This window comes from Nipponia nippon, unplaced genomic scaffold (genome assembly GCF_047370975.1).
Source record: "Nipponia nippon isolate SJK-2023a ecotype South Korea unplaced genomic scaffold, ASM4737097v1 scaffold_2, whole genome shotgun sequence".
NCBI classification, from domain to species: Eukaryota; Metazoa; Chordata; class Aves; order Pelecaniformes; family Threskiornithidae; genus Nipponia; species Nipponia nippon.
The window spans coordinates 16,767,689-16,782,143 of NW_028262336.1; the positions used below are offsets into that span (position 1 = coordinate 16,767,689).

Here is a 14,455-nt window from a genome sequence, read left to right on the forward strand (position 1 = left end):
AGTTCATCTGATTGTGCCTGATAGGAGGCATTAAAAATGAGACCTTTATTGCAGAAACATTCCCTCACATTAATGGATTTGTGCAGCACAGTGGAGGTGAGAATAGGGAGCGGGATGATTTCTCTGGGTCATGAAGGAGGCGTGTGGTAGAGAGGAGAATTTTGGGAGATGATGCAGAGCTTCACGGAACAACTGCAGTGTGGAGCACTGTCGTGTTAAAATACAGCAGTGCAAAGCCACTAAGAAGTGTAATGGCACAACCTCACAACAAGATGAATTTGGGGAACTGGAAAACCATGGTGCTCAATACTGCAAGTTACTGATAACTCTCCTTGGCCAGAGGTGGTCACGTAGTGCCTGTGTTTCTTAATCCTCTGGTGTCAGCATGTAAGCAAACCAGTTTTTGTTTTCTAAACGCCGTTTGAACAGTATTTTCTTTATAAAATTCAAGACACTCCCAGCCTGGTGAGATTTATTTTGTTTCATTTGATATACAGAGGAAGAAACTGCTTCTTTGGTGCTGAGAAGGAGTACTGGGAATATTTACATTTGAATAATATTTAACTAGCAATGCTTAATACATTAACAATAAATCTTGGTTAGATTCTAAATTAAGTGGATTTGCATCTGAGTAGGTGAGATGAACAGGAGAGATTTTGTTGAAACATAAACAAGACAGAAATTTGTTCCAAAATAATTTAGCCCAAAGGACATAAACAGTAATGTTCAATAGTTTCCTCCTCCAGAAATGGTTTTATGTGCCTTATTGCCTGTGTCATGCATATTGTTTCTTAGAAAGAAGCTGAAAAAGTGCTTATTTTTGTTTTGTTTTGTTTTTAAGTCTCAACAGTCTGTATAGTGGTGCGGAGCAAATTTAGACACGTAGGTCTCTAGTGATCTTTTGGCCTTTCTAATAGATATAATGAGGAACTAACCTCTGGTATTTTCAGAGTAATCACAGCATAGCTGGTTGCTTACAGGTGGTCAGGAAGGAATTTTATTTTATTTCCCTCCCTTTGTGCAGTCCTTAACACACATCATTGAACATATGTCTAGTTATATTGGACCAAGGAGACAGAAAAGATTTGAGCAGAGTTTATGTTCTTAAGAAATATCAGATTACAGCCATTCACAGGGGAATTCTGGATAGCTAAGTCATGTTGGGGATTTGTAATTTTGGCTTCCTACTGACTTGCTCTGAGGTGTCTTCAAGCTGAGCACAGATGCAGAATCAAAGTGTCCAGATACGAGGCGCTTCCCTGTTTTGTTGACTCCAGAGTGATTTGCTTTGGATGAAGGGAAGATGGCCTCACTGTAAACTGAATGGCCATCCAGGGCTGCCTCCGGTTTGAAATACACAGCTGTACTGAGCCATCTGAAAGCTCTTCTCCTGTGTCTTCTCAGTAATGGGGGAAGAATTGCCGTTTACTGCTTCACACCAGACGCATCTGCTTGAAAAGTTCCTCACTGGTTTTCTGTTCTCTTCTTGTGGGGTGTTTTTAACAGTGTGCCCTGGAGATGCGAGACTTCCCCTGGGCAGCAGGAGGCACGCGTCTAGAGAATGCTGGAGCTGCAGGAGGGAAGTGCCCAGTGCAAAACCAGAGAGGAGCAAAGAGAAAAAAGGCAAGCAGACAGCCAGCATTGAGAGAAGCGGGTGGCAGAAAGTGCTTCGACGCTGCCTCTGGCGGCACACTCCCCAGAGGAACTTGACGAGAGCCCATCTGCGTGCGTGTGAGACTGTGAGCTCAGGATTTCTGTCAATGCATTCCAGTAACCCCAAAGTGAGGAACTCCCCGTCAGGCAACACGCAGAGGTAAGGTAAAGAGCCTGCAGTCAGCTGCTCTGGATTGGTGCGTGGTGCTGTCCCTGCTCTGCTGCAGGATTAGCCGAGGACTGCTGCATGTGACTCACTGGTCCTCTTTGCGCTCCCATTGGACCTGCTGAGTACCTGAGCGCTGGCTGCACAGTACTGACGAGCCTTCACGTTTGCTAGGCTCAGGATGAGCTGAAAGCTGTAGACCCGTGAGGTGCGGATTCTATGTTCCTCGCGCCCTCCTCCGTCCCATCAGTTGTCTGAATAGGCTGTAGGAGAGTAAACATGCTGCTTCTATCTGTTTGTTTTTTTTTTTTTTTTCTTCCACCTCTTCTAATTATCTGTTTCCCCAAGGGGTAGTTGGGCAGCAGAAGGTCTCTCTGTCTGTACTTTCACACAAAACGCCTCCTCTGTATTATTGGCCTGAACAGCCTGGAGAACTGATCAGCTGTGCACTGAGATCCTCTGCATCATTCACCTGCCAGTGCAGCAGGTCAGCATCTCTCCTCCGCTAATTTGGAAGGGGAAAAATATGGAAGCGAAGCACTGTCCAGGGACTTAAAGTGGTCTGATTGACAGCATTCTTGCGTTTGATTATTTACTCCTAGAGGTCATTTGGAGCTTAAGAGTAATTCAGAGGAACTGCCTCTGAGTCAGATGTATGTCCAACGGAGGAGACGGCTTGTGCAAGTCCCAACAGTGAGGATGCTAGCAAGCGCTGCCTGTTGGAAGTGGCAGTGATGCTGGGAAAACACAATGCAGAAGATCCGATAGCAATGGAGTAACTGGAGGGTGTGGAGGAAGGGGTGGCTAATGTGTGTGTAAAACCCAGAGGAACAAACTATTTTTAGGATGCAATTTGCTGAATGGAAGAGGGAAGGAAAGACTCTGAATTTCTTTTGGCAAATTAAAGAAGCTTCATCTGCCCCATTTTGCAGGAGTGTGCAGGGAGATGGTATCCTTTTTTCTTCTTCAGAGGCAGGTTGTAGCTGGTTTAATTGTTTTCACGGTCAGAGGTTTGTGTTTTCCTGGCAGCTCGCCCCAATGTATGATGAATGCTGCAGTAATGCTGGGTTTTCCTTGTGCTCCCTGCAGAACTGGATAGGGAGGTGCAAGGGAGGGGGCGGGGGGGGGCGTCTACTCTGATCAGAGCTGCGGCATATAGTTGGGGTCCAGGAGACTGGCGAGGTGAACTTTATTGTGCCTTGTTTGTTTACTCTGAGCTGGTCTTGGTGTGAGGCGCTTCTCTGTGCACATAGAAACCGTTGTCTTTATTGACAGAAGCCCCAGAGGTAGGTCCTCATGTGACAGCAGTTCCTGGGATCTGGCAGGTCTGTAGCTTGCCCTAGTGCCTTCTTGAGCAATGAGATCCCATCTTGGATAATAACCCTTTCAGGGCATGTTCAAAAAAGCACATGACTCTAAGCTTGCAGGCATTTTTTATTTGTCAGCAATTGTCTTGGCTTGCAAAGGTGGCAGTGGTTGTTTCTACTTCTCCCTCATCTGTTCCTACAGGGTTGGATGAATCCATGGTGTGATTTGTCACTTTTGTTTTCTTTTCCTCTTTTTGCTCTGCCCCCAGTAGCCCCAAATCAAAGCAGGAGGTGATGGTCCGTCCCCCTACAGTGATGTCCCCGTCTGGCAACCCCCAGCTGGATTCCAAATTTTCCAACCAGGGCAAACAAGGGGGCTCCACCAGCCAATCCCAGCCCTCTCCCTGTGACCCCAAAAGTGGGGGTCATCCCCCCAAAGTGCTCCCTGGCCCAGGTGGGAGCATGGGGCTGAAGAATGGGGCTGGAAATGGTGCCAAGGGGAAGGGGAAGAGAGAGAGGAGCATTTCGGCAGACTCCTTTGAACAGAGGGAAGCTGGGACTCCTAATGATGACCCCGAAATCAAAGGTATGTTTGCTAGGATTCATGCGCAAGTGCAGACAATTAGCCTGAGTCTTCTGTGAGATGGAGAATTGCTATGCAAGTGTTAGCGAAACATTTATTTGTCTGGGGTTCTGTAAGTTTCAGCCAACGAAGTCTAAAGGTCTTGAGAGCAGGTGAAGAGGAGAGGCTGTCATGGCTGGCATTGGTGAATGTCCTGTTCACGCTCAGTTAAAGTGCAGACCTGACTCTGGTGGGAAAGTTCCTTTGTAACTCTGAAACTCCCCCAGAGGATTTGAAAATATAAATGCAACCTGTTGGTTTCCTTCTGGCCTTTGGCCTTTCAGGAACTGCTCTGTTGTAACTGGGGTTTTGAACAATATGCCAGCCTGTTTTGTCAACACAGATACATAACCCGTAGCACCCTGACTGGTAACACAAGCCAGAGAGTTGGGATTCCTGTGTTCTGTTCCTGGCTCCAACATTGCCTCTGTGAGGTAGTGCAAAAACAGACTAGATGTGCAGTTGTCCATCTTTCCTTTGCTGTCCATTTTCGAGGTCACCTGGCTAAGGTGGCTGGACGGAAATAAAAGTAAAGTTTTGCACAGAGTATTCTCCTTGGGCACAGACATATTTATATTTGTTCATTTTAGTGTGTAGTTTTCCTGCTATTCTGTGTGGCCATTAGGGAATTCAAAGGGATCGGCTCTGGGAACTGCCACTTGCCTTGGAAAGGAGCAAGATGAGCTTTCTCCCAGTGGTGCCTGAAGGGCAGCATGGCATTAGAGGGAAGATGCATGGCATAGTAGAAGAACTGCCTTTAGTAGTGCTTGAGGGAGAGGCGGGAAATTTGAGGAGGAAAAGCTCTGGTCAGTTTCCAGAAATGTTTTCCGAAGAGCTCCCAGGGTTTTCAAGAAATGTTTTCCAAAGAGCTTCCCCTCTTTTCCTCTCTCTCCCAGACTGCAATTCTGCTGATCATGTGAAGTCCCAGGATTCTCAGCACACACCACACTCCATGACTCCTTCAAATACTTCAGCCCCGAGGTCTTCCACACCTTCCCATGGCCTGACTGCTGCTTTGGAGCCAGCAAGTGGGCAGAAGACTCCATCCAAAGTGGTTTATGTTTTTTCTACTGAGATGGCCAACAAGTAAGTAGGTAGATGCTTGAATGTCTTCAGGGAGCAGGGCTTATATTTGTGCTCCCTTTTTAAGAGATTCTCAAGTGTGCTTTCTCCATCAAGTGCATTCTTGTAGCAAAAAGTCATTACTTGTTTTGGGGATGCTGCAGGGGCTAGATTGGAGAATGTAGTTACCTCTTGCCCTCTGGGAAGTGAGTATTTATTCCTCCGAGGTGTGGTTTTTTTTTTTGGCAAACGCTGGTAGATACTGTTTTGCAATCCGTGCAGTGAGTAGCAGCCAGGATGGCTTAAACTGAGACATGAACCCTGAATGCTGATGAGTTTGTAGATGTAAGCATTTTTCTTTTGCTACTCATCTAGAGTGAAGTATGTGTGGTTAAGTCTCTCTTCCTTCTGCCAGCTGAAGGATAGAAGGGAGGGCGATTAAGAAAAATTAATTCTTAGCTTCAACTGGATATGTGCATCTGTCTGTCTTTGCAGGGCTGCAGAAGCTGTGCTGAAGGGACAGGTGGAAACCATCGTGTCCTTTCATATCCAGAACATCTCAAACAGCAAGGCGGAACGAAACACTGTACCCTTGGTAGGGAATACCTGCATGTGGGTGGGAAGGGAAATGGCAAATGTCCGTGTGCGTGGATGATTATTTACATACTGAAATAAGTTTCAGGGTGGAAAAGAGAGAGACAGTTGTTGTCCTAGCCTTCTGCAAGTAAATGTCTTGGATCATCCAAAGAAGAGCTTGAGTCTTGCAATATTCGTGTAATGTATTTCTGACCCACTGCTCATGCAGAGCTAGCGCAGAAGCAAGGGCTACCTGCTGTAATACTTGAGCAAAATACCTTTTGGCATGGCCAAGATGCTGTTCTGTAATCACTGCATGAGGGCTACCCTTCCTTGCAAAGTGTGGGCTGGCGGTGTTGAGACAGGATGTTTTGTTTGCACCTCTACTTATGTGACGTGGCTGTAAGATGAATGAGTGACAACGTGTGGTTTTTCTCTTGCAGAACCCCCAGATCACTGCACTTCGGACTGAACCCAAGCCCCTGCCGCAGCCGCAGCCCCCCACCGCCCAGGACCAGAACGCTCCCCAGAACGCCAAAATGCAGCCGACTCCACCCGTGTCAGCGCCTGTATCCAAATCCACTGGCCCTCCGTGCCCCATAGATCAGGACAGTCCCAGTGTGGAAAGCAAAGTGATGTCTGTGGGCAGCCCTGCCAACTCTACCCCGTTGCAGACAGAAGGATTTGGGCAGAGTTCAACCCCCAATAATCGAGCAGTTAGCCCAGTTTCCCAAGGTAGCAATAGCTCTGCTGCAGACCCCAAAGGTCCTCCCCAGCAGGTGTCTGGTGGGGACCCGTCCAGTTTGGGTGAGAATCCAGACGGACTGTCACAGGAGCAGCTGGAGCATCGAGAGCGCTCGTTGCAGACCCTGAGAGACATACAGCGCATGCTCTTCCCTGACGAGAAGGAGTTTGCGGGAGGGCAAAGTGGGGGGCCACCCCCAAATGCTGGGGTGCTGGATGGTCCCCAAAAGAAACCCGAAGGGCCGATACAGGCCATGATGGCTCAATCCCAAAGTTTAGGCAAAGGGTCAGGGTCTCGGACAGATGGAGGGGCTCCGTTTGGCCCTCAAGGACACAGGGACATGCCTTTTTCCCCAGACGAAATGGGGCCACCACCAATGAACTCCCAGTCGGGACCCATAGGCCCAGACCACCTGGACCACATGACTCCTGAGCAGGTGGCCTGGCTCAAGCTGCAGCAGGAGTTTTACGAGGAGAAGAGAAGAAAGCAAGAGCAGGTGGTTGTGCAGCAGTGTTCCCTGCAGGACATGATGGTCCATCAGCACGGGCCTCGTGGGGTGGTCCGAGGCCCTCCCCCTCCCTACCAGATGACCCCTGGGGAGGGCTGGGGACCTGGGGGTCCAGAGCCCTTCCCTGAAGGCATGAACATGTCGCACTCCCTGCCCCCCAGGGGCATGGCCCCTCATCCCAACATGCCCGGGAGCCAGATGCGCCTGCCTGGTTTTGCAGGAATGATTAATCCTGACATGGAGGGCCCCGGCGTCCCGAATCCTGCCTCCCGGCCTGGGCTTTCAGGAGTTAGTTGGCCAGACGATGTGCCAAAAATCCCAGATGGCCGAAACTTCCCTCCAGGCCAGGGTGTCTTCAGTGGCCCTGGCCGAGGGGAGCGGTTCCCCAATCCGCAGGGCCTGCCCGAAGAGCTCTATCAGCAGCAGCTGGCTGAGAAACAGATGGGCCTCCCTCCTGGCCTGAATATGGAAGGCATCAGGCCCGGCATGGAGATCAACAGGATGATGCCCTCCCAGAGACACATGGAGCCTGGGAACAACCCCATCTTCCCTCGCATGCCGGTGGAAGGGCCGATGAGCCCCTCCAGGGGGGACTTCCCAAAAGGAATACCCCCACAAATGGCCTCTAGCAGGGAGCTGGAGTTTGGGATGGGCCCTGGCGGCATGAAGGGGGACATGGGCATGAACGTCAGCATGGGCTCCAACCCACCCCTGGTCCCTCAGAAGCTGAGGGAGGCAGGAGTTGGGCCGGAAGAGATGATGAAACTGCGCCCCGGCGTCTCAGAGATGCTTTCCTCTCAGCAGAAAATGGTGCCGCTGCCGTTTGGGGAGCACCCGCAGCAGGAGTATGGCATGGGTCCCAGGCCTTTCCTTCCCATGTCTCAGGGCCCAGGAGTCGGTCTCCGAAATCTCAGAGAACAGATTGGGCCTGACCAAAGGACTAACAACCGGCTCAGCCACATGCCGCCACTACCTCTGAATCCCACCAGTAACCCTAATAGCCTCAACACTGCTCCCCCTGCACAGCGCAGCCTCGGCCGCAAGCCCTTGGATATCTCCGCAGCCGGTCAGGTGCATTCGCCAGGAATCAACCCCCTGAAATCCCCTACGATGCGCCAGGTCCAGTCTCCCATGATGGGGTCTCCCTCCGGGAACCTCAAGTCCCCTCAGACGCCCTCCCAGCTGGCAGGAATGCTTGCGGGCCCCACTGCCGCAGCTGCCGCTGCCTCCATTAAGTCCCCCCCTGTCTTGGGGTCTGCTGCTGCTTCTCCTGTCCACCTCAAGTCTCCGTCTCTCCCCGCACCTTCTCCCGGATGGACTTCGTCTCCAAAGCCTCCTTTGCAGAGCCCTGGGATTCCCCCGAACCACAAGGCGTCTCTCACCATGTCTTCTCCAGCCATGCTGGGGAACGTGGAGTCGGGTGAGTGCCGCCTCTGCGAGCTAGGCTTGGCTCGTGGGTTTGCGTGGGGTTACCCCGAGGGGTGAGCCAGGGGAGAGGGAGGAGGTTTCTTGCAGGGTGGCAGTGCCGCGAGGCGAGGCGGTGCTTGGCCCGAGGGTCTGGTTGGCGGCTACGCGAGGGGAGCGCAAGCCCTTTTCCTCCTCCTGTGGTGTTTGTGGGTTTGCGCTGTGCCTGCCGTGTGTCGGGGTGAGGGCTGGTCACTCCGAGGACGTGAAAGTGAAAGGTGGCCGGGGGTCAAGCGGTGTGAAAAGATGTGGAGTGTCGATGGGAGAAATCTCTCCTCGGAAGGGTTTTTGGCTGTTCTGCCACAGCTCCTGGTGGCTGTAGCTTTGCAGAGAAGTTCCTGCTGATGTTATGAAAATGCTTTGAAATAAAGGCTCCTACAAATTGATGCTGAGCGTAGTTAGCCAGTCATGTATCTAGACATGCTTCAGGTATGGTTATGGCTTTCTAGGTTAATCACCACAGACAGGGAGGTGTGCTAACATTTGTCCAGGCTTCAGCTGTTTTGGAGAGAGCTAACCACCACCATATGTAGCATTTGGTAGCATGCTGGAGCCGTGCTGTGCTGGGGACTCGGGATGCAGGTGCTGGCTCTGCCCTGTCTGCTCCTGAACGTCCCTGGCCTGTTGGCAGCACGCCTCTGCCCTCTCCTTCCCTCTCCCAAATCCTCCCGGAGCACGCTTGCCCCTCTGTCCAGGCTCCCAGCGCCGCAGCCCTGGGCGGCCTTCCAGCCCGGGAAGGTCTTGGGAGGCTGGGAGCGGAGGCTTGCCCGCGTTGCCCTCTAGTGCTGCTGCGGGTAACAGCGCAGCGGCCGGGACGTGCCTGCCCGGGCCCGGGGACCAGGGGACCGGTGGTGGGGAGGGTAACCCCTGGCACTGGCTGGCAGGATGGCTGGCCGGGTCTCCCTGCTCGGGAAGGGAGCCTGGATGCCGGGAGCCTGGATGTTGGTGTCCCTCGTGGCTGCTGCGTGAGACCAAGCGCCTCCAAGAGAGAACCGAATGCTTTAGTCCGTGCCTAGCGTTGTGCTTAACAAATGCCTTTACATGCAGCTCTTCCACAGCATCAATGTTTTGGCATTGCAGAATTTTTGTATTCACTAGTCTCCTTTCCTTTTTCTGGGGTGAGCCGAGGAACGTGCAGTGAATTTTCAGTGATAGCACAACTTTGGTTTAGCATCTTTCCTTCGCACGTGGTTTGGGTGGCATGAAATTCATCAGTGAAGAACAAAGGAGACTGGAAGTGCAATTAAGTTATTTCTAGTTTTGGGAGAGCAGAGGATGATAAGCTGATAGGCACAGAGAATGTTTCTTTAACTGGAATGAGCAGTAAATATGTGTATATAAAACCTGAAATGAAATATAAACAAGGAGTTTTACTTGTAGCTGCTGGTGCAGCTTGTCAGAAATCTGCCTGTATGTCTCGGCATAATATCCGCTACAGCTTGCGTTGTGCTGCCTATGTCTTTTGTGCTTATTTGATGCCTCCTAAAGAAAAAGGGAAAGGAGTTACAGTTGACATTTGGTAGGCGCAGGAGCCATTAATTTATTATGGATTTGGATTTTTATGGCTAGACCTGGTATGTAAGTCTGCCTTCTTCAGTGCATGGAAGATGAACAGTAGGATTTTCAGGCGTACCTGATAATTCTTTGTGTGGATTTGTAGAGGCTCAAGGTAGTTCCAATAGAAGTGCAGAATCCAGGATAAGAAATGCTAACCATCTTGACCAATAGGCTTATTTTTCTGGTTACCTTTCACAGGCCTCGACTGCATTAGTCAGATCATCTCTTGCAATAAAAGGGATTTCTAGTTTTTGAGATTGCTAGGAGAAAAGGGTGAGATTTCGGGGAAAAAATGATAAGAAGGAAAACAAAGGTGTTTTTTCCTTTCTCTTTATTTTTTTTCCCCCTCCCTAAGGTGGTCCACCTCCTTCCACAGTCAGCCAGTCTGCTCCTGTGACTCTCCCTGGAAATCTTCCCTCTAGCAGTCCTTACACAATGCCTCCAGAGCCGACCCTCTCCCAGAATCCCCTATCCATTATGATGTCCAGGATGTCCAAATTTGCCATGCCCAGCTCTACACCGCTCTATCATGATGCCATCAAAACTGTGGCCAGCTCGGATGATGACTCCCCTCCAGCACGCTCCCCAAACTTGCCACCTATGAACAGCGTACCAGGTAAGAAACTCAAAGAAACATAAGCCCAAGCTATCAGGCAGTACAGTGAGGGTGATTTTTATGGAAGCTTCATCAGATGAACATGGTGAGAGGGAAAAACTTGAAGAATATATAGCCATGGGTTGTTTTTGAGGAAGGCAGTTGCAATTGTCTGAAATGGGGAGATGGAAATTCTCCTTGCAAGCAGTTTTTTCTGTCCAGAAAGTGTCTGATCTGGAAAGCCCGTATCTATGGGAGAGATTTCCACTTGGGCAGACTGGAGTTACTTGTGTCAGTGAAGGCAGCTCATGGGAATAAGAGTTAGACCTACAATGTGTTACCCAGAGGAAACCATTCTTCCCCTGTCTTAAGGCAGTGTCACAGAAGCTTCATAGTTGTGTGTGGGTTTTGGGTTTTTTGGGGTTTTTTTTTGGTTTTTGTTTTTTTGCTTTGACACTGAATCATCTGGTCTTTTCCTGGGTTTTGTTGATTGCCTTTGTTACAGAAGAGAGTGTTAGAGTGCTTTCTCAAAGCATACATCTTTTCATACAGGGAATGTGTAATGGCAGGTGACCTCAGCCAGGACTGAGGGAAACTGTCCTGGTCCCTACCTGAGAGAGTTAAAGGAAAAGTAAAATATACAACATTGTCCTTTTGGGCTGTCTTGTGGGTGAGCATGTTTATATGAGAAATCCAGTCCCTGCTGATAGCTTAATGTTTGTGGGTACATATTTAATACAAAAGTAGGCTGTAGCCCCTCCACCCAATTGAATTAACATAGTGGAAAGAGGGGATGAGTAGATGTTTCATGAGACCGGCAACTGGTAATGAATTCTTGATGAGTTTACCTGTAGCTTTGCTCTCTGTTTCACGCAGTAATGATCAGAGTGGCTGAATATACCTGGGGAAGCTGGCTAATTGAATAAGTTCATGATGATAGCTCATTAACCTCATTGATCGTCGCCTGCTAGTCTGACGAGGGTTACCTGATTTATCACTTCTTGAGTTTTGAAAGGAGATTCAGCCTCCTCCCAGTGGACAAGTGTCCATATGCTGATAATCTGTCACAGACATGTTTGTTGCTGCCTGCATCATGTAGACTGCCAGGGATGTAGTAAAGGTGTGGGTTGGATTGAGATCCTACTTGAAGAGCAGGCTTTAGTCATTTTTTGATAGGGCAGCGACAAGCCTAGGGAGACAGCTGTGCAGGTGGCATCAATTTTCTGGTTAAAATAACATTTTCCAGAGCCACTACTGATGGTTTTTTATTAGCACTAATTTTTTTGTGTGTGTGTGCAGACTTGGTAACCTTGCAGAAAGCTCTCTGATAGCTTTATTGATTGTCATTGGCTGTTACCTAAATGTGATTCCTTATTTCTTCCCTAGGAATGGGCATTAATTCTCAGAATCCTCGAATTTCAGGTCCGAACCCAGTGGGTCCAATGCCAACCCTTAGCCCAATGGGAATGACCCAGCCTCTTTCCCATAACAACCAGATGCCCTCTCCAAATGCTATGGGACCCAATATACCTCCTCATGGGGTCCCCGTGGGACCCGGCCTGATGTCACACAACCCAATGATGGGGCATGGTTCCCAGGAGTCTCCAATGGTACCTCAAGGACGCCTGGGCTTCCCGCAGGGGTTCCCTCCCGTACAGTCCCCTCCACAGCAGGTGCCATTTCCACACAACGGGCCCAGCGGTGGACAAGGCAACTTCCCAGCGGGAATGGGCTTCCATGGAGAAGGACCTCTGGGGCGTCCTACCAACCTGCCCCAAAGTTCGACAGATCCAGCACTTTGCAAGACTGGAGGCCCTGGCGGTCCAGACTCCTTCACTGTTCTTGGAAACAATATGCCTTCGGTTTTCACTGATCCAGAGCTGCAGGAGGTGATCCGTCCTGGAGCCACGGGAATACCAGAGTTTGACCTGTCCAGGATTATCCCGTCGGAGAAGCCTAGCCAGACACTACAGTATTTCCCTCGTGGGGAGGTGCCAGGCCGCAAGCAGCCACAGGGTCCTGGGCCTGGGTTCTCCCACATGCAGGGGATGATAGGAGAGCAGACCCCAAGGATGGGACTAACGTTGCCTGGCATGGGGGGCCCTGGGCCAGTGGGAACTCCGGATATCCCTCTTGGGACGGCTCCGTCCATGCCAGGTCATAACCCGATGAGACCGCCTGCCTTCCTGCAGCAAGGCATGATGGGGCCGCACCACCGCATGATGTCACCAGCACAAACGGCGATGCCTGGCCAGCCCGCGCTAATGAGTAACCCCGTGGCCGCCGTGGGCATGATCCCAGGCAAGGACCGAGCCCCTGCGGGGCTGTACAGCCACCCGGGCCCTGTGGGGTCACCTGGTATGATGATGTCAATGCAGGGCATGATGGGACCCCAACAAAACATCATGATTCCCCCCCAGATGAGGCCCCGAGGTATGGCTGCTGATGTTGGCATGGGAGGATTTAGCCAAGGCCCTGGAAACCCAGGGAACATGATGTTTTAAGCTGCTACCATAAGACTGGATGTTCTGATCCTTGTCAAGATGAGATTCCAAGTCCTGAGCGCTTTTTTGGGAGCTTCAGGAGTACAGTTTGGCCATGCAATAGGTGAAAAGAGACCAGAGGACGCTTTGGGAAATCTCGAATGTATGGAATTACCTGAAAAAAAAAAATTATTCATTTTAACAGGTTGTTTTTTTTTTTAAGATTTATTTTTTAAAAATTATTTTTGTGGACTTGGGTATCCCGTGACGGCACCTGCTTTGAGAATCTGTAGCTGTATTTTGAGAATTGCCATTTGTCACAAGTTGCACCATTCTCTGTATGTTTACGTCCTTCGGACTGGCTTCTCCCAGGACTCTCGGTTATTTTTGGGGTTTTTTGTGTACTGTACTATATTGTAAAAGGGATTTTAGCAGAGACTTTAGTCTTTGGGGTGAGAGGAGAATGGGATTCTAGGCTGTTTACTTTAGGTGGAGAATCCATCTTCAGAACTTCGGACTATTTTCCTTCAACTCCAATGTATAGAAAAACCAAACTACGACCTCAGAGCAGAGTATTAATGAAAAGCACAAAAAGGAACTTAAGTTCAGTGAGGGGAATCTTTTAAAAGAAATAAATAATAAGTTAAGGACATATTTTTCAAATTATGGCGTGCTGTCCAGCACCTTCTGTCTCTCCCTCCCACTCTTTATTAAATAGGCTTCTCTCTCTCTCCGTCCCCCTTCTGTCTCCTCCTATGGCAGCTGCAATACATTGTGTTATTTTGGGGAGTAAATCTAGGAGAGCCTCTCCTCATGTGGGGACTCTTCCCACTTTTAGGAAGGGGCTGGACTTGGGCACTGTTACATCCTACAGTAGTCTCTCTCACTGTTTCCTATTCTCCTTTTCTTAGAAACCCCAAGTGATTTTATTAATGTGGGAGTGGAACAGACACTAAAAGTTATCCAGGATTTTTTTTGTGGTTATTTTTCTTTTTTCCTCCCCAGCGTAAAACGTTCTGTGTAACCTCCATTAAATTTGGTACAAAACCACTCGCCAGGGCTGTGGTGTCAGAAAAATAAAATATATTGTTTCTTACAAAAACGAACTGTCTTCTTTATCCAGTGCAGTTGTTTCTACGAATGTCAGATGGCTGGCCAGATGACTGTTTGCTCTTCCTTGTGATCACAGCCAGCCTAGAGGCCAGGTGGGGTAAGCTTTGGCAGCTCCTAAAAGTCTGGTCTGTAGGCAGCTGTGTGCTCCTTGCAAGGCACTTCTGTTCGCTTAATCCTGAACTGAGCTTGTTTTTCTGCAGAGTGAGGTCTTTATTTCAGAACGCCCCAGGGATGATAGTTACAGTCTGTCTTCCTCAATTTGTTGAGGGTCAAGGAATAGATAAAACTTGTTGTCTCCGTCACTTCCTCCTGGTGAGCGTTTGCAGCGCTACAAGGTACATGGTTTTGAGCTTTCCCTAAGCAGCGGCATCTGTCTGCTGGAGTCCAGCGCTGTGCAGGGCACTGGAGTTGTCTGTCCCCTTGGGGCTCTGGATTGGGTAGGGTCTCTGACTGCCAGCGCTCAGAGGCCGAGATAGCGGGGAACGGATGAACTTAAATAACAAAGGTGAGAGAGAAATCGTCGGTGAGCAGATTTTTATCAAGACAACCCTGCTGGGTAAATTGTTGCTTTGCCGCAGTTCTCATTGATCGCTTCCTAATCCCC

At 49.7% G+C, this 14,455-nt stretch overlaps 2 protein-coding genes across 8 annotated transcripts in view; both read left to right on the forward strand.

The window, feature by feature from the left end:
• LOC148055673 (uncharacterized) overlaps positions 1-1,710 on the forward strand; it is a 48,821-nt gene extending 47,111 nt beyond the window's left edge. For all 5 annotated transcript variants that reach the window (XM_087758711.1, XM_087758713.1, XM_087758714.1 and 2 more), the window contains one exon: positions 1,507-1,710. In XM_087758711.1, the coding sequence (XP_087614837.1) occupies positions 1,519-1,710 (192 nt within the window). In that variant the 5' untranslated portion in view covers positions 1,507-1,518. The remainder of the gene's footprint in view (positions 1-1,506) is intronic.
• Positions 1,688-13,388, forward strand: BCL9 (BCL9 transcription coactivator). Of its 3 annotated transcripts, none has more exons than XM_009467674.2 (7): positions 1,688-1,813; positions 3,396-3,712; positions 4,645-4,834; positions 5,306-5,405; positions 5,830-8,059; positions 10,016-10,276; positions 11,642-13,388. In XM_009467674.2, the coding sequence occupies exons 1-7, from the start codon at positions 1,761-1,763 to the stop codon at positions 12,757-12,759; spliced, it is 4,269 nt and encodes a 1,422-aa protein (XP_009465949.2). In that variant the 5' UTR covers positions 1,688-1,760; the 3' UTR covers positions 12,760-13,388. The 3 variants fall into 3 exon arrangements, with proteins under 3 accessions (XP_009465949.2, XP_087614836.1, XP_087614835.1); XM_087758710.1 differs by having other exon boundaries at positions 11,678-13,388; XM_087758709.1 differs by having other exon boundaries at positions 1,695-1,813; positions 3,399-3,712.
• The last annotated feature ends 1,067 nt before the right edge of the window (positions 13,389-14,455 follow it).